At 41.3% G+C, this 24,496-nt stretch overlaps 1 protein-coding gene across 2 annotated transcripts; it reads right to left on the minus strand.

Annotated features, from left to right (window-relative positions):
* Positions 1-2,214: 2,214 nt before the first annotated feature.
* Positions 2,215-18,618, minus strand: ntn5 (netrin 5). 2 transcript variants are annotated; one of them, XM_071459478.1, is made up of 8 exons: positions 18,483-18,618; positions 11,159-12,642; positions 10,223-10,411; positions 8,347-8,496; positions 5,515-5,565; positions 4,321-4,401; positions 3,823-4,207; positions 2,215-2,359 (listed from the first exon to the last, which is right to left on the minus strand). In XM_071459478.1, exons 2-8 carry the CDS (start codon positions 12,630-12,632, stop codon positions 2,329-2,331), a joined length of 2,361 nt encoding a protein of 786 aa, XP_071315579.1. In that variant the 5' UTR covers positions 12,633-12,642; positions 18,483-18,618; the 3' UTR covers positions 2,215-2,328. The 2 variants fall into 2 exon arrangements, with proteins under 2 accessions (XP_071315579.1, XP_071315578.1); XM_071459477.1 differs by lacking the exon at positions 2,215-2,359 and having other exon boundaries at positions 3,181-4,207.
* Between the last annotated feature and the right edge of the window lie 5,878 nt (positions 18,619-24,496).

Below are 24,496 nucleotides of genomic sequence, written 5' to 3' on the forward strand. Positions count from 1 at the left end.
AAGGACACATGCAGCCCTTTAACTGCCATAAACAAACCATCACGGGGTTACAATGCAAGTCCTGAGCATCAGGACAACAGATGGTAATAAATATAAAACAGCAAAAGCTCCCCGTATGAACATGTTTGTGGTACAGTATATCTGTGTGTGTGTGTGTGTGTGTGTGTGTGTGTGTGTGTGTGTATATCATGGCGTTTCTGCCCGGAGCTGTGCCATGCTTGATTAGTCCTAATCTAGCTGGGAGTCAGGTTGCTGTGTCGGCGGCGTGTCTGTATGGAAGGCATGCAGGCTGCGGATCACAGGGATTGACCCTCCGCCTCTCAGGTTAACAGAAGCCCTGTGTGTGTGTGTGTGTGTGTGTGTCTCCTGAAAAGTGTGTAGCAGTGAAACTTGCTGAACTTGGACTTGAGTAGTTCTCGCAGTGTGTGAGAAAGAGATGTACAAGCTAAGAGAGTCAGGTGAAATTTGAAGTGTGTGTGTGTGTGTAAAAGGAAATGAGAGGATAAAAATAAGAGTGAGTGTGTGTTTGCAAGAGGTCTAGTTGAACTTTGGCTCTGGCTGCAGCGCAGGAGGAGTCACCTCTCGTAAAACGTATCCTCAGCAGGTTGTAAACATAATACCACACTCGCAAACATGCACACACACATTCACACACAAACACACACACACACTGCTGCCTCCCAGTCCGGAGGAGAAGAAGCTGATCCCCAGTCTCCATATACCACCATAACAGTAGGCCCGCCGTCGTCTGCAGCGCCTCAGTAAAGTGTGTGTTGTCAGTTTAACGTGAACAAAGCCGCAGACAACGTGCTCCCCCTGCAGCAGAGAGCGCTGCGGGCTTAAGTTGTCTTTTAGTGTCTGTGTAAGTGTGTGTGTGTTTGGGGAGTTTCAGGATCAAACCCTCATGTCGACAGAGGCTACACTGAGGAGACGACCGCCAACAGGTGTTTCCTGCAGAAACGCAGCAGGTGCTTCACACACACACACACACACACACACACACACACACACACACACACACACACACACACACAGATACTTGACATGCACTCTTTGTCTGTCTTCTACCTCTGACACACATAAGTTTGTATTATTATTACACACATGTGAATGTGGTGCAGCTGTAACCCTGCACTCTACATGCTACAGCTTTACTGCTACAGCTGCTTTGTCTTGAGTTTGTTTTTCTTGTGCAAAAACATCTTAAATTGATTAATTTTCACTAGTTGTTGCTCCAATTTCTCTAGTTTTATCTAAACTAATGCTAACACCGGCTATCAAACCAAAACAATGAGCTGAAAGATGCTAAAATGCTGCACAGAGCTGAAGACAACTGAAGATTATGTGATAATTCTCTGTGGGTTTGTCGTTATGAGCAGCCTCTTGTCATTTGATCCATTGTTAATATAAAAATATTGATTACAGCAGCTTTAAGTTCAAATTTCAACTGCTTATAAATGTTTTGTTGATTACACAGATACATCCTGGTCATTGTTTTTATATTTGTTTAATATTATATTCTGTTTGCTAATTCTGCCTCAGTCTTCTGGCTTCACGAGCTGCTATCAACTGTTTTCCTGCTTCGTATGCAGCTTGTGTTTTAACAAAACCACCCTGTACAATCCTCTTCAAAGGCCCACATTCATGCATAATTTGTGTTTATCATTTTCAACACAGCATTTGAAAATGCCCTACCAACAGCACTAAAGTATCATAAACTGGTGGCCACGTTGGGACAGAGATGAATACGGTACTTTCTCTAAAAACGAAACATTAGATGAGTAGAATAATGTGAAAGCTGTTATAACTAAATCAACATATACACATGGTTTTGAAAAGTTGTAGGTCTTACTTGCCTTCCTCAGATTGAATAAAATTTAGATTTGAATGATCTTGTGTTCCCAGCATCAGTGGATTTTTGTTTGGGGCCCCCTGTGTGTTACTTGGCGTCAAGAAGCTGCTGGTTCTGGATTCTTGGACTTCATACGAGTACGAAAACAAGCCGACACACACACATACACACACACACACACACACACATCCTTCCCATCATTGTACAGTATGATGAATCGCTCTGAGCGAACATCAGTCAGCGAGTCTATTTTTCTCTTTTTATTTTCAATCGCTGGCTTCAGCACAGCGGCACAACCAATCACTGACACGGCCTCTACCAAAACAACGTAGCTGCTCAACAAATAGGAGCTCTTCCATCTGTCTTGATGTAACCCCCCTCCACCTCCACCATCTCCCCTGGGCTATGACGCCATATCTCCCAAATGGAAACAGAAGCCATGACGACAGGTCGGACCGATGCGTTTCAGATCCATATCAAGGCTGGTGACCGTCTATCTGAGGATTCCTATACGGTTAGAAAATGAGGCCGGGGTTAGTTTGGTCTGTGTGTCAGCTGTCCAGATTGTAGATAGTCTCCGTTTCCCCAAATATTGTACAGAATGAATGCAAGGTGTATGTGCGTGTATGTACGTGTGTGTGCGTGTGTGTGTGTGTGTGTGTGTGTGTGTATGTGACCTGGAGTTTGCACTACTTTTATCCTAACTACTGGAAATAAAAAAAGTAGAAAAATGTCAAATTTCTATTTTTAAAAAAAACTACTTGATTTTATGAATTCTAGTATTAGTATAAGTATTAGTTCAAAAAATACCAGACTAACTATTCTGTAACTATAGTGTTAAGTCAAATAACTGTAAATATATATATATATATATATATATATATATATATATATTTTTTTTTTTTTTTTTTTTTTTACAGTAAACAGTTTCTCTTAAAGTTTTATGTTTATTTTTTATTTATTTGCTATAAAAATATTTTTATTTAGTAAATTAATTAATGTCGTTTATGTTATTTTTTAAATTTCAATATGAAAAGTATGAAAACAAAGTTGAAGATATTGTATTTGCCTCATTTGCAGTAAAACCTTACATCACTTATATAATCTCTACTTGTTTAAAAAAAAAAAAAAAATCACATTTCTGAATTAGCTTTGGTTACACGAGTATGTAGTAAATGTGAGGTAGAATATTTACCTTTATTGTATATTTTGTTATGTTACCCTTGTTTGTGTAGGTTACATAAAGTAATCTCATAACAAATATAATTCAGACAATTCTTTTTGTAAAAAACAATTTTGTAAGACAAAATTTCTGCATGGCCTTTCAGTCAGAGTTTAGTCAAACTTTAATTTTCAAAAGTTTCTTTTGTAGAAAATATTAAAATTCTCATAACTAATATTTCACATAGCACCAGTTTTGTTTTTGGTTGGCATATCTAGATATTTCATCAGCTGCAGACCGCAGTGCACCATCATGAATTTGACCTTTTACCCTCCAAAAACACACAAACGCCAAAAGCCACATGAGGAAACGTGTTTCTTCACATTTTAGATCAGCATTTGAACATCACATAACAGGTGTGTATGTATTTATGTGTGTTGAGGGGTTTCTCTATTTAAAGTCTCCTGTTTTTCCTGAAACCTTCAGAAAAAATGTAGAAAAGTCTGAAAAAACACTCTGGTCTCCTTTTTTTTTTTATAGTAATTCTCTTTCAGCAAAATGTTCAGAAAGGTGGAGGATGAAGGTCTAAATCTTAGTCGTCTTGTCTTTGTTATTTCTCCTTGTTGTTATTTTTTATTCAGAACCTTGAGTAGAACACACCAGAGCAGGTGTGGTGGGTGAGGGGCTCGCCGCTGTGGATTTAACCTCCGTGTGAGGGTGTGTTAAGGTTTGAGTCTCGTCCACTTGTTCAGAGTGTGTGTTCACACTGTCAGTGTCTGTCTCAGTCAGCAGGTGAGGGGGGACGTACCCAGACTGGGGTCTTGAGTGCACCCTGCGGTGGCTGTTGGGGGATTTTGGAGGGCAGCGGCCCCTCTTGTCCTGCCCCCGGAAGCCCCTGAGTTTGGGGCTCCAGTGTTCCCGCCACTGGAGGGCCAGAGTGGAACGGTCCGCCACCAGGCGACTCTCCTCCGGGCCCCAGCCTCGCTCTCCTTCCTCTGCACCGATCAGGAGGTAAGTCCGACCCACGTGGAGGGCGGGGCAGCCACAGCTGAGGTCACGGTCGGGGACCCAGAGGGAGTGGGGGCCCCTGCGAACGCGCGAGGTGGACCCTGTGCGGAAGACGGTTTGGACTGAGATGGAGAACTGCCACCATGGACCTGAACGCTCCATCCCTCTAACCTGCACCTTCAGCACTGAGCAAGACAGGGTTTCAAAATATAAATTATTATTATTATTATTATATCCTTAAGTATTATTTTTGTGACAAGGTAAACTATAAATAAATAAATAAAAACATGACACCAACCATAGTCCTTGAGACAATAGGTCTCCAAGTTCATCCTGACTTTAACCTGAGAGGGCTGGCAATATGAAACGCACTCCTCCGCTAGGAGAGAGAGCAAAGAGAAAGGGAGGGAGGGAGAATGCATCAAATGAGAGGGTATCACTTCACAGCAAGCATATCAGCACATGTCTTTACCCCTAATTACAATATGGCTTCTTCTATTTGTCATCACAGTATCCTGTGACTAACAGATGACCGGCGAGTGCAGCAGGTGGGACGTTCATCGAGCTGCCGCTAGGAGGAGGTGCTCCGCCACTGCGTGAGGAGCAGCGGCTCCCAAAACACTTTCAATTCAACATCCCCTCTGTTCAAAAATGTGGCCCATGGCAAGACTTCAGAGGAGCTTTTTGTTTTGATATATGATTCCATGTAAGTTCCATAAATCTCTATGTTATACATGAGGCGACATCAGGGTTAAACGGAAATGTCTGGAGAGTGAAAAAACTTTATTACACTAAAACAGAAAGAGAGTAATTCATGGCAAGATATGCTGAACTAGATTTAAAATAGAAAGATTATATCAGTCAGAGTTTGGCTTTCCCTGTCAAGCTGCGACCTGTTACAGCTCAAGAGGTGTGTACTCTCTGTCTGTTTTCATTACAGCAAAATCATTATTCATTTCGACTGGAAGTAACTCTGAATATTTTAATTGTGGAGTCTCACACACTCCTTATTTGATTTAATAAGAATGTACATTTTATTCTAAGTTAGCCAAAAAGGGTTTAATAAACATCCAGAATGATAAGTATTATGATATAAACATTTACATAGTTAACATTTGGGGCAGGTGATTGTCTATCACAGTGACAATTAACAATGTGTAAATTCTCCAGAAATGTATACACGTAATAATCAGCCAGGAATTAGTTTTTGTTTAATTCAGTGATGTGCCTGTCCCAAAGAATTTTTTTTTTCTTTATCTCAAATGAAAAATGAAAAAATTCTGTAAATCCAATATTGCCATATAACAATACTATCACTGATATACTACATTATCCACAATGAGGAAATACAGTTAGAGGTATGAGGGGACAAACACATCCTGATGAGAAGAGATGAGTATGATGACACAACCACAGAACTTAAATATTGACTGTACCTATAGAAAAGACCAAAATGAAAGAGAGTGTAACTCCTGCTGGTAAATCCACTCACCGATGCTGTACTGAGGCTGGTACACCGGGGTCGGAGCGACCTCTTGAATTCCTGCAAACATAAACACAGTTTCAGACAGGTGACAGGAGCAGATACACAGGCGAGCGTCGGCCTTCTGTGGGGCCTGTGTGCTGTGCTCGAACGCCTCTCAGTGCGTGAGGCATGTCTGTGCAGAAGATAAGCAAGTGTCAAGCTGACTGTTTGTGTGGTCCTTTTATGGGCTAGAAACACACTCTGTGACGCTCGCTTCAACGCACAAAGATACAAACTTTTGGTAATTCATAAGGTCAAACCATCACTTCTTGTATGGTTTTGTCTTAAACATTAAACAGAGTCTAATAAAATTCTCTTGACTGCATATTTCTGTGTATTCGTGTGTGTGTCCGTGAACTTGTGGATGGAAAATGAACAACCTGTTCGTCTGACCATACATTTTCCAGGCCTCTTGTAAAAGTGTGTGTGTGACAGCGCAGCCATATTTTAGCGAGCTCACGCTCGGTCCCCCTGTTCATGTCCTGTCCTCTCTGACACAACTGGGCCAGTGACACCCTACACCCCCACCCAGCTGACTGTCCCCCACTTTTAAAAGACAGGAAATCGCTGTGTGTTTGTGGATGTACATACTCTATATGTGAGAGGTCATAATGAGCCAGTTGAGGGAGCCTGTCTGAGCAGAACTGGGTATCATTGACATTTTTAGAAACTGATGCAGTATATTATCAGAGTCCCAGCCCTGATACCTAAACTATACTATACTTAATGTACTTTTGATATTTTTTCCATTTAATTTAATGTTTAATTTAATGTTCTCTAAACAGTATCAGCAGTTGTGCAGAGACTGTCCAAAAATGGGAAAATTCACAGGAAACTTAAAAATAAAAAAATAACTGATCAAAGAATAAATAAACAAATAAAAAATAAAAATAAATCAAAAAAGAAAAAAAAGAAAAAATGCAAATACTTACTTTGGATAATCATCAGTGTGCTAGGAGAAAATTCAGCATGTACCAACAAAATGCGTTAATTCAGCTTTCGTATCTGTTTCGTAACTAGTAGAGGAGTTACAGTACACAATACACAATACAGGTAATAACTGTGATATCTAAAAAAATTAATATTGATATTGTGTCAATAATTCATCAGTTCATCAGTTTGAGTTTTCACCATCGATTTAGTGTCGTCGTTCTTTTTTGTCAGCCTACACTTTTGTAAAGTTGTGGCTACAGTTTCTACACCAGAGTCTGCACTACACTCATAATAGAGTGTAATTCATTTACAAAAAGACAAAACAAATAATAAAGACAGTTAAAGATGAATTTGACTGATTTTTATTGTGCTATTTGCCATAGATATCGTAATAGTATTGTTATGGTCAGCCTAATTTATTGAAATATGTTATTTAAAACAGCTGAAATAACATGGACTACACTTAAGTCAAAAGCTGAGATGATGGCTACTGAAATCTGGTAAGCAGACGTAAGTTACATTAGCGTGCGTTAGCTAAACGAAAGTTTTGTTAGCTTGAGCAGAAGTTCAGCTGGATTTTTTTTCTCCATCATGGCTGCCTGTATCTCCTGCTTCATATAACTTCATATAACTACGTCAGTTCTGAATGTATATTTTTTCATTCACAGATAACTGTAAGTAAATCGGTTTTGACCAAGTACGTAGTTACTGTGTTTTGAATTTTGACACAGGCTTCTTAATTCTGTGAACATCCTGAGCTGCTCGAGGTGCGGACAAAAGTTTCAGTGGGAGCTAACTTTAAGTTTAGCCTGGCTGCTGCGTGACTTTTTGCTCTGTCCTATGAGAGGAGGAACTGAGGTGTTGGATGTGGTGCTGGGTGGGGGTAAAAGATGCTATACATAGCCTGAGATGGTCTGGCAGTAAAAACAAACAAGGTTTTCTTTCACTCACTCCTTTCACCGGGAGAGTTATGAGTCTGGGCCCTGCGATGGGGGCGTTTTGAGCTGCACAACAGGTGTGAAGCTCGTCGCTGCTGGCTCCCTATGTCACCTGATTGGGGCTTACACAGCGTTAGTGCCTGTGTAGTTGTGGGCACTTGTGCGATTAGCCGGACGAGTGCACGTGGATTAGCGCTCATGGCTGAGGTTCGGTGCTGCTCAAGAGCAGAGATATGAGTAGAAACAATCCACTTGATCTGACGCTCATCCCAGATCAGCTGGAGATGAGGTTTCCCTGTAGTGGTCAGCTCATGTTCACGCTGCTATGGAAACCGTCTCCAGGGATGATGAAAAGGGGACACGCTGGGAGATTGGGCCAATTGGTCGGGACAGCAGCGGCCCCTTTTATATTGAGCTACTATTTGATAAAGGATTAGAGCTCTTGATAGGAGGTTTAATCCATTTAGGCCATGAGCAAATTAGGTTGAAGGAGAAATTAAAGAGGTGACTTTGTCATGGATGACAAGAAACTATTAAAAGGCTGTGATTTATTTGAGAAGGGCAGCATGCATCAAATGCAGAGAGAGATTTTTTTGGATAAGTTAAGACTCATCCATATTAAAACAAGTCCTCCAACCTAAACAACAGAAAGGCTGGTCGCTGACTTCTACGATCTGATCTGATGACTGTTTTCTGATCTGATCCTTCATTGCGAAGGTTTGGTTTGTCAAGAGAAACCAGCACTGGGGACCTCCTCTCCAAATGTATGTCCGACATTAAAACAACATGCTACTTCTTCTGCTTTTCCGAAAACAACTGCGATTATTCGCAAACCCATACACTTGTCAAATGAAGGCCTGAGCAACTAACCAGTGTCAATACGGTTTTCCAGATTCTGTTTAAACATAAATACTGGTTCTAAACTTACGTATGCACGGCCGTAGAGGGGACTTGCCCTGTTTGTATCCCGGAGCACAGCGGTTGCACCTGAGGCCGGTCACTCCTTCTCGACACAGACACTGACCTGATGTTTGGTTGCACCAGCGGCCCACTGCTCCCAAGGGATGGCACTGACATGCTGGAAAGGATAATGAAAAGATTAGTGTTATTTGGGCCATATTTTTTTTTTTCAGCCTAGAGGGTAAAAGCAGGTCACTTAGGGCAGTGCAACAAGCTGAAAATCCAACACTGACATATTGTCACCTTAGAAAACTGAACGTGTTAGCAAAGTTGCCTATTTCCACATCGAATAAGGACAAAGCGACATGAGCATTCATTTTGAAGGTGCATGTGTAAAATATAAATTAAAAATATTACGGTAAGCTTAATAAAAGTCAGACTCCAGTGAAGGTTTTCAGCTCCCAATAAGAGAAGGCTGTGGATGTACAGGCTAGCTTCCACTTATCAATATATTTCAATGGCATAAATATGAAATAGGCAAGGACCTGAGCAAGTGTATTTGGCTGAGTTGTCCTGGCGTTGTGAAGAAGAATGTGCATCAAGTTGTGAAAACGTGGAGGCGAGTGGGAGATATTTTAAGCACAAATGTGTTAAAATCTGTGACCGTTTAACAAAACACAGACTGTGCAACAGGCAGGATTAAGACGACCATCCATCAACAACAGAACCTAGGTTTAATCCTGCATGACAGCAAGAATCTGTCCTGAGGGAGCGTCCTTGAGCAAGACACAAGACCTTTACTGACACCAGGGAAGAGATTCTTTCGCTGTCTTGATGGGTAAACAAAGACAAATTCCGCCATGAGGGTATTAACTGAATATCCCATCACTGGTTTGGCTTATGGACAATCTTTGTCAGTGGTCCTTGACTTATTTCCATCGTTGATCTTGGTGCTTTTAGTCGACAAACCTTCATCAAGCTGGAGAGCAATCCTCTGTCTAAATTAATTTCTCTTCTGTTTTCTTCCTTTTATATTGGCCCTTGTGATGCTGCATAATGATTACTGCCTGGATTTGCCGCAGTTTACACTGCAAAGCTTTTTATTTACCTCGACTATCACTGCATAAGACCCAGTGAGAGAAGACAGATGGAGAGAGGAAGCCACACTTGAGCAGCTCTGTTCACACTCTAGTAATATTTACACAAGTCCTTACAACCTGACGGGAGAAAATGAGTAATTATATCACTACTGGCCTCTGAATGGTAACTCTGTGAAATATAGCATCAATAAATTAAAGCAGACATGGAAGACTGTGTGGTGGAAGATGTGAATTTGCAGTTTCAAGCATTAAAAAACACATGGGGATATTTAATTGTTGCTTATTTTTTCATTTCCTGCACGTGTGTCAAGCTCAAAGAGAGCCCATTAACTCTGGATATATTAGGCCCGTGGTCAAGCTTCCACATGTGCATGCCAGAGTGTCACAGTCACTTAGGACATGTGACCAGTCAAAGGTCAGGGGTCACAGCAGATGCCAGCCGGTGGTAACGATGGGGATACAGGTGGCAGCTCAGTGGGGTTTTTGTGTGTGTTTTTGTGTGCGTATCTAACAGGAATAGCTATTCACTCTCACAATGTAACCACCCCATAAACACTTCTGTACGCTCAGACAGAGACAGAACAGCCACCTAAACGCACACAGAGACATGCATTCAGACCGTCAGACATAAACACTGTCTCTCACACTGTGATTTGCTTTTCATCTTCTGGGAATTCACAGTTACAGTTACATGTTACGCACCCATGCATATGCACAAATACACAAACAAGAATGCACTTAGTTTTTCCCCTTGACACTGACCCCGAACACACATGCAACACACACACACATCTAGTGACTGACGTTGGCAGGCCTTGCGGTGGTTCATTGGCTTGCTGTGGTCACGGGTGTATCCATTCTGGCAGTACTGGCAATGGCGTCCGGCCGTGTGGTGGCGACACTTCTGACACACACCTCCGCTGCGTCGGCCCGACTGCTGAAACACCTCCATACTGAAGCGGCACTTGTTTGAATGGCCGTTACACTCGCAGGCTGGACAAAGGAAAAATACATTTATAAACAATCGAAAGACCTCTGAAATTTTGGATTAGTTCATTTCAGGTTCGGGGGTGGGCAATAATAACATATTCAAAAGGTTTGTCTATATCTTGAATACTTATACTTCACCCATAAAGTAACAATTTAAGTGAAATATCAATAGTTACATATGTATCATGGTGCTTGTGAGGACAATAAATTGGCTGATATAAGGTTGATATAGCAAATATTAGCTCACATGATAAATGACAAAATATTTCAATAAAGTCTCTCCATTACATAGTTTGTGTACCTTTGTCACAATTCTTTAACAACCAGATTTAAGGGATCTGGCCTCAAAACTTCAGTATTGGTCAGCATCTAGTTTGATTAATGGGAATGTCTGTATGTCTGTGCTGTACTATTTAAATGACATAAAATACTACATTATTGGTTTAAAGTTTCATAAAATTTAACTTGAAAAGTCAGAGTCATAGACAGTGAAGTTTAGGCTCAGAATTAGGATTTAATTAGAATTAACTCTTTACTATATTTACAGTATAATAAGTGTAGTATATTTTTCGGCTGATTTAGATTTAATTGAGTTCAGAAAGAGAAAAAAACTAAATTCACAAATAAATTAAAGAATAATCATGCCACACTTTCACATTTTTATTACCACAGTTATTCCTCAGTGCGTGTGCATATACAAATATAAAGTTTAAAAAGTGTCAGAATAACTAACATAGGTTCATGACTCACCAACACAGGGGTTTGGGTGCGTGGGTGTAGCCCGATGCCATGGTCTGTCAAAGTAGAACTCCTCACACACATCACAGTCTGGCCCTGCTGTGTGATGCTCGCACACACACACTGCCCGGCCTGTGTCGTCACGGCGACATCTAGAAGCGTGTCCGTTACATTTACACCTGCCTCCAACCTGCAGGTCAGAGAGGGCCAGTGGAGCTCGGACAGGAGCGATAAAAAGGGAGGGCGGAGCCACCTGCAGATTCCTGGCACTTTGTCTCATGTTGAGATTATTGTTCCTCCTTTTCCTCAGCTCCCGCCCTTTGTTACCCCTGTTGCGCCCCTCCACTGTCCAATTACAGCCGCCAGTGGGGCAAGGAAGCCAATGAATACGCTCCTTCTTATGGCCACGCCCTCTACCTCTCCCACCTTTCTTTGAATAAGTGAGAGAGTCTGTGCCAAAACTATCCCTCCCCTCCTTGCTGGTCACATTGTGTCCATCTTCATCTTGACCTGACCCTTTATTATGACCCTTCCTTCCATGTTTGTCCGTTTTCTCTCCTTTATTCCTCCCCCTTATCTCTACGTTTTTTGTCTCTCTGTCGAAAAATGCCAGTGTATTATCTGTGTTCAACTTGTCGGCCTGATCTCCATTGTGGCCCTTGTAGCCCGATCTCCACCTCAGAAGCCCAGTCCCTCTGTCATCTTCTCCATCCTCTCGCCATCTTGTTTCTTCCTTTTTGTCCGAGCTTCCCTCCTTGATGACTTTGGACACTTGATGGAAGACGACCCGTATGTCTGTGGCCGTCACCCAGTCCTGGAGGGTGGGGCTGTGGTCAAAATCAGGAGAGGATGGTCGTCCGTCCAGGGTAGAGAAGGCCAGCACCATGCCACCCCTCTGCTTCTGCAGGGGCCGAGGGTCTGAGCAGAGAGGTTCTGTCTCTTGATGCCTGGTCTGGGCCACTGTCTGGGAAGGCAGCCCAAAGTTTCCAAGGCAGTCGCTGGAGTAGTGCTGCATCGGCCTCCATGTGCGCCCGAAGTCCATCGACTTGAGGATGGAGATGGAGATGGGATCTGAGGGTTCCCCCTGGTGGCAGAACTGCAAACTTATGTAGGTGATCTCAAAGCGACGGCCCAGTGGCACGGTGAGGACCCATTCCCCGGTGTCAGTACCTCTGTGGGCCATCCAGCAAGTGATGTTATGAGGGTTGTGGAGGTCTGTCAAGGTGATGATGTTGCTGTCATAGTCAGGCCCTTGTTGTGAGTGACTAGCATTGATTGGGACCCCATAGGCAGCATTTATAAACTCCGACAAGCAGTGTCGCGGGCGGCCGTCTAAGTGATAGCAGGGGTCATGAGGTGAAGTCCAGCTCAACGGGGTGTGGGAAAGGGAAGAGGAGACAAGGGATGGAGGGAGGAAAAGGAGGAGTAGAAGGAAAACAGGGAAGAGAGAGGTGGAGGGGGGAGGGGAAAAGGGTAGGAACATCATGTCATCGAGCCTGGGGGAGAAAAGAAAGATTATTTTAAGAGAAAACCATGGGAGCTAGATCATAAAAGGAAAAAAAAGCACATAAACTGATTGATTTATATGACTTGCATTTAAAGCCAAAGAAGGAAATCTAAGATCGACCACCTGTGCCTTTATTGAAAACACACAATACCAGCTCACTGCATCCCTTCATCTGCACCTTATTGGCTTTCGGTAGAAACCAGTAAAGATCTCATCCTGTAAAAATGTAATCTTGAATCTTCGCAGCATTGTCAGCCACTGGTTTGAACCCATGACCTTGACAGCCTTTAAGAACATATTTGTCTTAAAACTCCCCTCAGCCCCGAAAAAGAGTGGATGAGTGGGGGTGAAGAAGGGCACGCACCCAGCGGGTCTGTCTGAAATGACAAAAAACATGCCCGACAGCTGGGGCTAAACCCTGAGCTGGACCACATCCATCACGTTTATGACTCTCCTTTTCAAATCACTTTACCGTTGGTCAGTGTTGCAGGCGAGCAAGGGGGCTGAGCATGACCGGTGTGAAAGGTTATCGAGCAGAAAAGAGGGTATGAGAAAATAGACTGAAAGAAGAGAGGGGAGGGAATAAGAGGGGTTGGAGATTAGTGTTTGGGATGGTAGGAAATGATTTATAGATTGAAATGTGTGCTCAAGTTGAGCTCCTACATGGATACTTCCGTGGTTAAGACATACATGGACTTGTGTATGTCCGCAGTGCGAACAAATCCCTTCCCGTCTCTTACAACTGGTGATGAGAGTAATTTATTTCTCTGTCAAGATTTGATGCCCCAGAACATTAATTATGGCATGTGGACACAACGAACAATGAATCTACTTTATCTGGAACCAGTGATTTATTGTTTTTTACAGCTCACATGAAGCCCAGAAGCGCATTCCCTACGTGCACTTTTTTTACTTGTTTCCTGCAAAGAAAGTTCAACACTTTCCACTTTCATTTTTGGGTCATTCTTGTTTCTTTCCTTCTTAAGAGGACTGTCATTTTCTCGTCAATACCTACCTTTCTTCCACATTTTTAAACAACTTTCTCCCAGCTCCTTCATCTCTCTGTCCATCTATCACCTGCCCCCTTCATTCTGTTCTGGGAATATTCTTAACTGCTCCGAGATTGATGATGTCCTAACAAGCGTTTGACACTGACAGCAAAGTCAGCAGGGCTGCATAAACCAAACCCGTAGGAGAGGACCGGGCAGAGAGCCTCTCCGGCCTCGTCATCGCGCTCAATTAGCCAACAACCGAAATATGAGGCTTCCCTCAGGGACCACACAGCTCTGAGGGGCCTGCAAGGAAGCCATGGTACACCCTCTGCTGCCACGGACAAACCGCTCCGTTCTTGACCTCCGAAACAGAAGACGTGCTAAAAAGCGGATCAGTTAAACCCGGTTGAGGATAAAAGGGAAGATCAACCACATCAGGCAACACACGAAACACTACAAGCAATGAGTACAGTGATGAGTGGTCTAACTGTGAGTCTGGTGCCACCGAGCCACATTCCTGGGGTCCAGAATGCCTTGGCTGGTCATTCCTGACGTGTCGAGACATGCCCCACGGGAAACTGAACGCACTGATAAAAAGCCGGACTTATAAGTTGATCGGATGATTAATTAGGTCTCTGGTTTCATTCGGTGTCTGGTGTCTTGACTGTGTAAGAAGGGAAGACGGTGTCAAAGGGGATTATAACCAGGGCAGAGGTTATTAGAGGATTCAGGGAAGTAGAAGAGCGTTGAGAGCATACTAAAGAATTCATTCTGGATGGGGAATGACAAGTGAGCGTAGGCGGGTGGGGGTTCAGGGATGGGGTGGGTGAAACACATGAGGCTAGAAGAGAAAGGGGGCGGTTGTTTAACATTCCCATGACATGCACTTGCTCTTGTCTTTGTCACATTACATGACTAATTAAACATTGGCCCATTACAACCACTTTGATAAATGGATGCTCATTTGAGAGAGGGCCCCTGAGGTTTTTAATGCGCCCCACTAGGCCAAATCCAGACTCTCTCTTCTTCCGAAACCAGATCATCTGTCTGGCACCGCCACCCAAACCCACTGGATTTAGTTTCAACGGTTTTCCTCCGCCGCTTTCCATAAATTCACACGGCCGGGCTGTCGGAACAAGATGAAGATGAGCGGCACTCCCCGTAAAGTGCAGTTTGATGAGAATTAAATGTAAAAACTGCACATCAGGAGTGTTTTACAGCACTTCTTTTGTTAATATACACTGACTGCAAATAGCACGTGTGTGAAAGAGACCATCATCCCCTTTTTTTTCTTTCCAGGAAACTTTAAATCAAGGTCTAAATTAGAAAAAAATAAAATAAAATAAATACAAATATGACCCCATTTTGGAGACATTAAGTTTCAGTAAAAATAGTTTTCAAATAACTTGGCAGCAATCTCTGTCTTTTCAAAAAAAAGCTTATACAGCCAAATAGTGGTATGATGAGATCAACAACATCTCCGGCGGGTGATCTTTAGAAGCAGCTATGCTTGGCTGGCAAGTGGCTGGAAAAATACTTGCTGACAACCTGGGGGCATGTTTACAGCATAGTCGAACAGAGGAGAGCGAGGAGACCGCCGCTCATGTTCATGCTCGAAGTCGGAGCAGCAAGCTGCAAGTCCATATTGATTTCCTCACGTAACGCTCCTTCATTCATTCTTTGTTTTGCTGAAATGCAATTAAAGTGTCTCATGAAGCTGAACCAGCAAAAATGTTGGAGGAGGGAAAAAAAAAGGAGCTGTTTAATGGTTTGCAGGGGGAAAAATAAGAATCTGTGCACTTCCCCTTGGAAGTTTTCATGCTTTACTGTCTTGCAACTTTTAATGGATTCAGATGATAATAAACAGAAAAATGCCAAAGGACACAGAAAACTGTTTTGCATAAGTATTCAACCCATCCAATCAGATTATAGTGGGATTATCAGACGGAGAAGAGGATCTGTCAGGTAATAAAAGAGGAATAACGGTCTGTTTAAAGAAGATGCAAGGGGAACCATGAAGGTTCTTTATATACACATTGCCCCTACCTCTAAGATAGTTTTTTGATTGCTTTTTAGGCTGGACAGAGAATTTATGGTGGGATTTTGAGGGGGGGGTGGTTTAGCAGGAAACAAGGACTTTAACTTATGGAAATGTAGCGTAAAAACCTCTGGTGTGTGGTATTCTCTCTTACTACCTGTTAACTCGCTTTGGCCTGTTCACACATTGGAGCTGTGGGCCTGTCTGGGTCTGGAGCAGTTCTGGGGAGCAGATGAGCTGGATTTGGCCTGTCTCACACATTTTAACATTCCTCGTCATGGGCAGCAGCTCCGTCCAGCCACGAGCGGAGCAAGACAGAGACAAATATTTTAAATCCATATTGCTCTGCTGCTTCGTGAGGAGATTGAAAAGGCTAAATTGTGGTTTGTATAAGTATACAAAAGGCTGTGGAGTTTAAAAAGAGTTTCAGATGAGGCCGATAGTCGCTGGGAAGATTTCCCAGGGTTCTACATTGCAGCTCTGCTCCAAGACACAGAGCCTTTAAATAAATATGATCAATTATATAAGCTCTCTCTTATAGCCTACATGTTTGAAGCTGAACCAGGCACCTGTTGGCGCATGTTACCACACTGACACCTTTGTTAATTTGCAATTGTCCTCAGCCGGTCAGAAATACAACACTGTGCTCCGGGTGAGAAGAGAGAGGCTATGTATGCAGTCTGTATTCCCAAACTGCATTCCTGCCTGCACAGTTGAAGCCCATGTGTGTGTTATTCCACACGGAGCGGATTCCAGGAGCTCTGTTTTAGGTGTAATAATCTAATTTTAGTGGGGCAGCCCAGGAGGTGGAAGCAACAGTCAGCACAAAATGGATTGTCACTGCTTGTATCTTTAGCTAGAGGCCTGTGTTCTTAATGCTTGTGTCTCCAACAAACTGCCAATCAGCTGCATGTGTGGGGCCCCCGGGGGCCAACTGTACCCCCACAGACAACGCGGAGGGTTCCTCTGCTTCTGCATTGACCCATGAGCCGTGTTACCTCGTTTCTGAATAAGAAAACACATGTCACCCATTTGATATTTAAGTTTCCTGTCAATCCTACCCCCCCTTTACAGCCTCATACAAGTTGGCAAGAGGCTTTCTGTAAAGCTCCAGCTTCACATGTTGATATTGAAAAACAGATGGAAATGAAATCATTGTGATTCTATGTTGCAGCCATGCCAAAGACAACCTCAGGCATGATGGAAATAAAAGTGAGGCCTCTGGATGTCAATTAAATCCAGGAGGTGTCATATAGTTAATAATGAAGAGCAGGCGGTTAAATAAAACGAAAGCTCTGCAGGGCTGGATCCTTTATGAGCACAAAAACAAATAAAAAGCTCTCCTGATTTTTTTTTTTTTTCTCAGTTAATCTGATATTAAACATGATTTTATGATTATAAAAAGAAATGTACAACAGCCTGATTTAATTAATTTCTAAAGCTGCCAAAGTTACATTAAAGGCCTCAACTGTAAAATATCAGTGACCTAAATTTATGCCCCTTTATCCTAAAAAAAACAAAAAGAGCAACGTGTCTATATGTGTGTTAAGAGGAACACGGTTTATTTTCTTGTACAAGGGCTGCAAAGGGAATTTAGGAAAACGAAGCACAGACGGACCTTTAAAACGCAAACAGCCCGCAGTCACACGCAGTTTGCCGCCGTTGCATGTAATGGGGCTGCGAATTATGATTCACTTGCCCCACGGTTCATTAAACATACATGTTTGTCATGTTCAGTCTGATGACTTTGGCAAGAGCTGAGAGTGAAACCCGGAGCCTGATTACATCCACTCTGCAGAGCTAATTGCACTTGTTAAGCACAAATTGGCTGCAGTCAATTAACTTTATCTTCCAGAGAGGAACAATAATATTTACAGAGTGAGGCTATCACAGTTTGATCAAACAACTTCAGTTAGGGTTAGGGATTAGATTTTTTTTTTTTAAATCGTGTTTTTTGTTTTTTTTTTTCAATTGGTTACATGTGTTTTAGATTTAGAACAAATTCTTTCAAGTTCGGTCCAACTTATTAAAATCCCCGATATTAGCCCATCCCGTTGTGTTCATATTTTATGTTTTGATATTAGATTGTTTATTTGATCCGTACCACGAAGACACAGTGACAAAAATCTAACATAAATCTGCTTTTAATTATCATACTAAAAGTGGGATTGTCCCGGCGGCAACTTTCAGTAACTATCCGAGGGAAAGAAGTTGTTAAAATGAAGGAGTTATGATGAAATTTAGTCCCAGTTTTTAAAGTAAAAATGTCAACTTTGGATTTATTCTTACAAGAGTTGTAAATAAAATAATTTGGTAATTTAATTTCATGAATATGACTGTGGCAGATTTATCCATTTGGCCTGCATTGTAGACCAAAGTCTATTAAATACAGCAACTTCAATATCCGAAGATATTGAATATCTTATTTATTATTAATAAAAATTCTTTATAATAAATAAGAACATTTTAAAAAGTCTGAAACCCGCCTATCGGCTGAATTTCCCAAGGATAAGTTGCAGCAATTTCATCCCTTTGGAAAATTACTTGATACTTTACGGCAGCAAACGTAACGCAGTGCTAAATGCTCCCCTCATACAATTTTAAGGCTCATTTTGCAGATTCATCTTTGGGAATTTCTGCTTTCACAGGAAAAACAAAAATAAAATACAAGGGTCAAACTTCTCGTCCACTCGCTGCTTCTCTTTGGGCGCGACTTCAGCGGAGAGGAAACTCCTCAAGTATCAAAACCCCAGCGAATAAACACTCAGACAGAGGATGAAATAAATCACAAGAGCTCACCATGTGCGTCCCAGCGAGTCTCCTTCTCCCCGCTTCTCCTGCTCCCGCGGCGCCTCCTGATCATGGAGAGGAGCGCAGCAAGTGTCCGGACATCCAGCTCCAGCTCGTCTGCGGAGGAGCAGAGCGGGAAGACGAACCTACCGAGAGGGGGCAACACACCGGGTACTCTAGGAAGAGGAGGAGGAAGGGAGGGAGGCAGATTAACGGGATCAGCTGGGAGGTGTCTCTTCTTATAGTAACTGACCTGAGCCAAGAGTTCCCACCTCAAGAGGAGCCACATCCTGCCTGACGCACGGCGCACCTCAGATATACAGTGCATCCATCACACTCAGGCAAGGGCGTTGCGAAAAAGGCTTCACCAGGATGATAAACCTTTATAGCTCGTAGTAAACTTTCTTTGGATGATCTACATCCTGATACCCACTAACTTTTTTCCCTTCATGTCAGCCAAACCAGCCTATTGAGGACTATTTTGTGTCATTGATCTTTTGTCTATAAACAATATGTGCATCAATAAGTGCATTTTTCCAGTGGATATCACTTAGCACAGTGTACTCCTCCAAAGTCAAACCAGATATTGACTAAATAGAAGAGAGTGTAATGTGTAATTTCTAATGTGTCTGAAATTCATTGCACACTTCAGTGTGTACCACTGTATATGGCCTATATGTTAAGTATATTTACTCAAGCAGTGTAATTCATTACAAATTGGAGGCATTTGTCCTGTTTTTTTGAGTAGGTTATTCACTGCTTTGCACTTTCACGCTGCCTGAACCACACTGCCCCACTGCACTGCGTTTTAGATGTGAAGGTTTTACTTTTTACTCGGAGACATTTTTCTGACAGCTGTACTTGTCACTTTGCAGATGAAGATTTTACACATAAAAACATATGATCCGCTTGTAAAAATGATGCATTCTGGGGCCATTTTTCAACAGAAGAAGAAGTATTTTCTGCTTTTCATAGTTATTATCCTTATTCAGTTCTTATCCTTACCTAAGAAATATAACTTATAACTTTAAGTACATTGTTCAAATTATACTGCTTTACTTTTATTTATAATGTTTACAGTTCAGGACTTTTATTCATAATATGACAATGTATTTTTACATTGTTGTATCACTGTAAAAACAATAGTTATGTATCAGTCTGAAAGGGACTATTTCATAACATACATGGTGATAGTGTATCTTTTCAAATCACAAGTAATTCTCGACACTATTAAATATTTGTGGCTAAATAAGCAAAAATCAAAGTAAAAGATTCCTTCCAGACATGTTTGAAGATAAAAGATATCAAAGTGCTTCTGCTAAAATTCCTAAAATGATATTTACCCATAAATCCATAATTTACAAATATTCAATTATTTAAACTACATCCATTCTAAGTGTGTGTGTGCATTGCATGTGTCATGTTTCCGCACTTCCACACTTGTGTAAATTGTATATCGGACCAGGCATTGTGATACCACAAATCATGCTCCAAGGTTCAGGCTGGGGTGATTTTAAAGTTAAAGCAATTTATTAACAGTTAAATTGAAAAAAGAAAAGCCTGTTAATCTGGTTGATGGGGATAATGGTCTGCCATCATAAGCAAACACCATCACCACTATCATCAGTTTTTGATTCAACTGTTGTTAAATCCTAAATGGTGCATGAAAAATAACTTACCTCATCTTTTCCCAACAGAGCCCCACCCGATTTAAAAACAGTGAGAAGAGCACACAGACACACAGATATAAAAGTTTCTCAATATAAAATAACCAAAGCTGTTTTAATTTTGTGTCCTTGCATGATCCCATTGCTCATACTTAGAAGCTAATTGAGAAAATATGTGTCCAGGACCCTTAAGTAAAGGATCTGAGTACTTCTTCCACCACTGGTGACGCGTTACAGTCACTTTTATCATTACATCACAGTTTATCTGAAAATAGATTGTTTTAGTGTATTTGTTGTTACAAGCTCTGAAGAAAATACTAAACCTCTTCAAAAAAAGTTCATGAAACAGGTTGATCTGCATCAGACACAGTGGCAGTTTTCCCACTTCTCAGAAGAAAAGTAGGATTTTAAGACTTAATTCAACAAATCATGGCTTGTAAAGGCATTTTGTTAACACTGTGCAGATCCTCCACCTCAGGTTTATAACCACTGGCGGGAAAATTGAGGACACAGAGGGAAGCCAGTTGCAGTAGCCTTATCTTGTATCGTCCAGGCAGAGATCTCACCCTCCAGTTTGCTCCAATTATCCCGCAGTGGAATAGGAAAAATGGCTGAAGTTAATTGGCTGGAGTGGATCGTTCTCAGATGTGAAGCAAAACTGATACAGATGGAAATATAAGAAAGAGAACTGAGGCGGCGGGTGGAGGGAGGGAGGGAGAGAAGACGCTTGATTGGAGAGGAGGAAACTTTCCCAGAGCAAGCCATAAAACTGATTGATGACTTCCCTCGAGGAATGTTTCCCCAGGTGTGCTTTGTGTGTATGTGTGGGTTAGAGTGCGTGTTCGTGTGTGTGTGCATGTGTGTGTGTGTGTCAAGTAGTTACAGTGCACTTAAGAAATGCTATCCTTGGACGCAGGACAAGTGCAATAAAGTAAATTGAGGGGTGAAATAGCACGTTTATGCGTCAATATTGCACTTTGGCAGCATAAACACGAAGACACAAGAGATTTCAGTGAGCTGAGATGGAGATGGAGGTAAATTGGTGCCATTACTGAATGATTTAAATAACATAAATACTAATTGATAACAGAAATCATCCCTAAAATGAAATAAGAAAATGTTTAACTGCTTAATAAAACACTTCAGGTGGTCTTTGACAGGTGCACTGTGCTGCCAACATTTGAACCCTGCAGCAAAGAGTGTGCTGAGACTCAAATCATAATAAACAAAATACCAAGGAAGTGTAATTATAAAAGTCAACATTAAGCCACTGTGACAGAATAAGAGCAGATTTCACAATACTTGGGTGTCTATTTGATGGATTAACTGTGTTCAGACTTTAAGTGCTACAGTATGGCATTGTGTTTTGTTTTAATGATCAGATACTGTGTGGGCATGGGGATGAAAGATGTAGAAATTGCACTTATTTACACCTACAGTCGACATTTATTTCTGATTTACAGGAGTAAGGAAACACTCCAATGCTCTTTCAAAAACTGAAATGCATCTTTTTGTGCCACAGTGGGATAATGTGCTATCCTATTTGGGCGAATGTTAATAGTTTTACAAGGAGTGTCCCACTTTCATTTCATCTTCAAAGGGAAGGTTAAGAACACAGAAAATGCATCTAAAGGCAGTGGGTGTACCTCAAGGATCCATGTTAGATCCTCTACTATTCAGTCTGTATAGCAATGATCTCCTGCAAATGTATGCTGACGACACTGTTGTATATACCTAAGCAACAGTAACTATGACTGCTATGGAAAAGACAACATGTTGTAGTTTTAATATTGGTAACACAAAGAAAATGTCCAAAACCAATATACAGCCCCCTAATTTTGACATCATCTCATCAAGAGAGTTTAATCCTGGATCCAGTATCATTTTTGCACGATACTGGAGAAACAACCTTCTGAGCTGAGAGAATTTTATCTGGACCTTCCTCTGTCATGACTGTAGATACACTTCTTGCTGACATGGTATGTGTGATGTACAGGGTATAACTAATTGTAATGTGTCCTACAGTGCTTGTGTTAAGCTGTTTTGTCATTGTATGTATGTTTTTATTGTGACTTCCTGCCCAGGGACTGTAGATTTGTTTAATATTGTACATGGTTCTTTACAAAAAATTGAATAAATGAATGAAGATACTACTGGGCCAAGGAAACTTATAGCAGCATGGAGAGGAAGGAAACTTTTCTCTTTCTCGTTTTGACCTGTAAGATCACCTCAGGACACTAAACGACATCCTTCGTCTTCCGAAATCTGTACAAAGCAAATCCTTTTTGGCAAGTTATTCTTTGTGTTAATGCAACAAGACAGATGTCTTTTTTTTAAAAATAATCTTGATTGAGCTCTTTGGCTCTTAAACGTGGTTGGCAAACAGAGCAGAGTGGAAAATGATCCTGGTTGCCATGAATGCAAATGTAATGTTTTTTTGTTTTTTCGCGTTTCCCTCACTTCGTCTCTGGCACAAGTGTTGACAGGTGCTGGATGGACATGCTGCTCTGCACTGAATAAAAAACTCACCAATAAACCACAAGTTAACCTATTGCGTTCAAGGATCAATAGTCAAGAGAAAAGACCACAGTCAAGTGTCCAGAGTGGTTTACCTTCTTTTTATGATGATATAACAATACCTTGTCCTTCAAGGGGAACAGATGACAAATAGCTGGAAGTCCAGAAATTCTTGCAGCAGGTATTTATCACTGTGGTGGCCGAAGGGCTTAAGATGCTGACCAGGGATGTTTGTTACGTGGTGTATCTCTCCCTTCGTTTTGTGTCACTGTTTGCTGTCTAATAAAGGCAAAAAATGCCCCACGAAGTACTTAGAAAACAAACATTTGTCATTATGTCACTATGCTTGAGACAAAACTGAACAAAAATAAAAAATAGACAATAAATAGAACAAAGCAACAAAGTGACTCAGCATCAAACACTCCTGCCTGTGTAATATGATAAAACTATTGTTTATGGTCCTGTAGAGGTGTCTGGTGGGAGATTTATATCCAAAAGAAGTCATACGTAATACATTTCAAAATGGTGTTGCTGACAATTATTGATATATGAGGTTTTATTTCACATTTCATCACCTTTGGCACAACACCCACCAACCATCTATTACCCATCAACCACAACCTGATGATGAAAATGCTTAATAGCTATACAAAATATTTCTAATTAAAATTCCTAAAACGTGTCTGAACATGGGAGTTTTGTTTTTGGAGATAGTACCTTTTGGAGATGGTCATTATTGCATCTGGAAACTATCAATTTACTATTAGTTATAGATTCAACTGTGCAAATATTCCAATATCCAGGGAGATTGCATCACACTGCTGGATTAAATAAAGTGTAGAAAGCACCTTGGTATTTAAAATGCATCTGGAGGCTTCATCTGCGAATACAACATAAAGGGTCAAAAGTCCAACAACACTTGTTATTAATTGTTATTGACAAGCTGAGACAGTTGGTTTGTGACCTTCATTCAGATTAAAAAAAAAGAGCAATTGAGACGACAAGAAATTTAATTAGACTCATAGGTGCTTAGATTTTTTTTTTTTTTTTTAAATTAAACTCAATTACTTCAATGCACATTTGAGTTAAGCACAATTTGACCATTTTCTGTTGATCCTATGACTCAGGGCATCTTTTATACATTCAGAAATAAAACACAACTAGTACAATTGTAGACACAATACCATTTTATCTGTACTTTGTTCAGTACCCTCCTGTGGCTGGATTTGGTACTGCTGCTGTGATGTGTCTCTTGAACTCTGTGGCAGCCCTCAGATTTTCATTAGTGGGCAGAGGGAAGAGGATATAACAGGAAATTGACCTCCCACTCATGAAGGAACTGGCCTTTTTCACTGGGCCCTCGTTAGAAATGGACTCTGCCTCCAGGTAACATGTAATAAAGATCTGCAGGAGACAGTACAACATGATTAATGTCACAGTGTAGACCAGATTATTTTTGTTTGGCAATAAAAACTGTAATTTATTGATGTGTGCAGAGAGAGAGAGAGAGAGAGTGTGTGTGTGTGTGTGTGTGTGTGTGTGTGGTCCTGACGGAGGATGTAAAGGTTTGAGCTGAATCTGGAGGATTTTGCGCAGGAAATGAGAGCTGGAGCCGTTCAGCGCGGAGTCTGTAAAACATCTGCAAAGAACACACATATCCTTATCAGATTTAACTTCTGCCCTCAGCATTTAATATATCAGTAATTTGGGTGCTTTTTATAATAATGGGATACAGGAACTGGACGGATTTATGACGCCGATGTGGACCACCAAACTGTGATCTAAGGATGTAGTTTTAGTTTGAAAAATTAATTGGAGGAACTACTGTAGACATTAAAG

Source organism: Trachinotus anak, unplaced genomic scaffold (genome assembly GCF_046630095.1).
Source record: "Trachinotus anak isolate AG129_WGS33_773 ecotype Australia unplaced genomic scaffold, CSIRO_AGI_Tana_v1 ptg000023l, whole genome shotgun sequence".
NCBI lineage: Eukaryota > Metazoa > Chordata > Actinopteri > Carangiformes > Carangidae > Trachinotus > Trachinotus anak.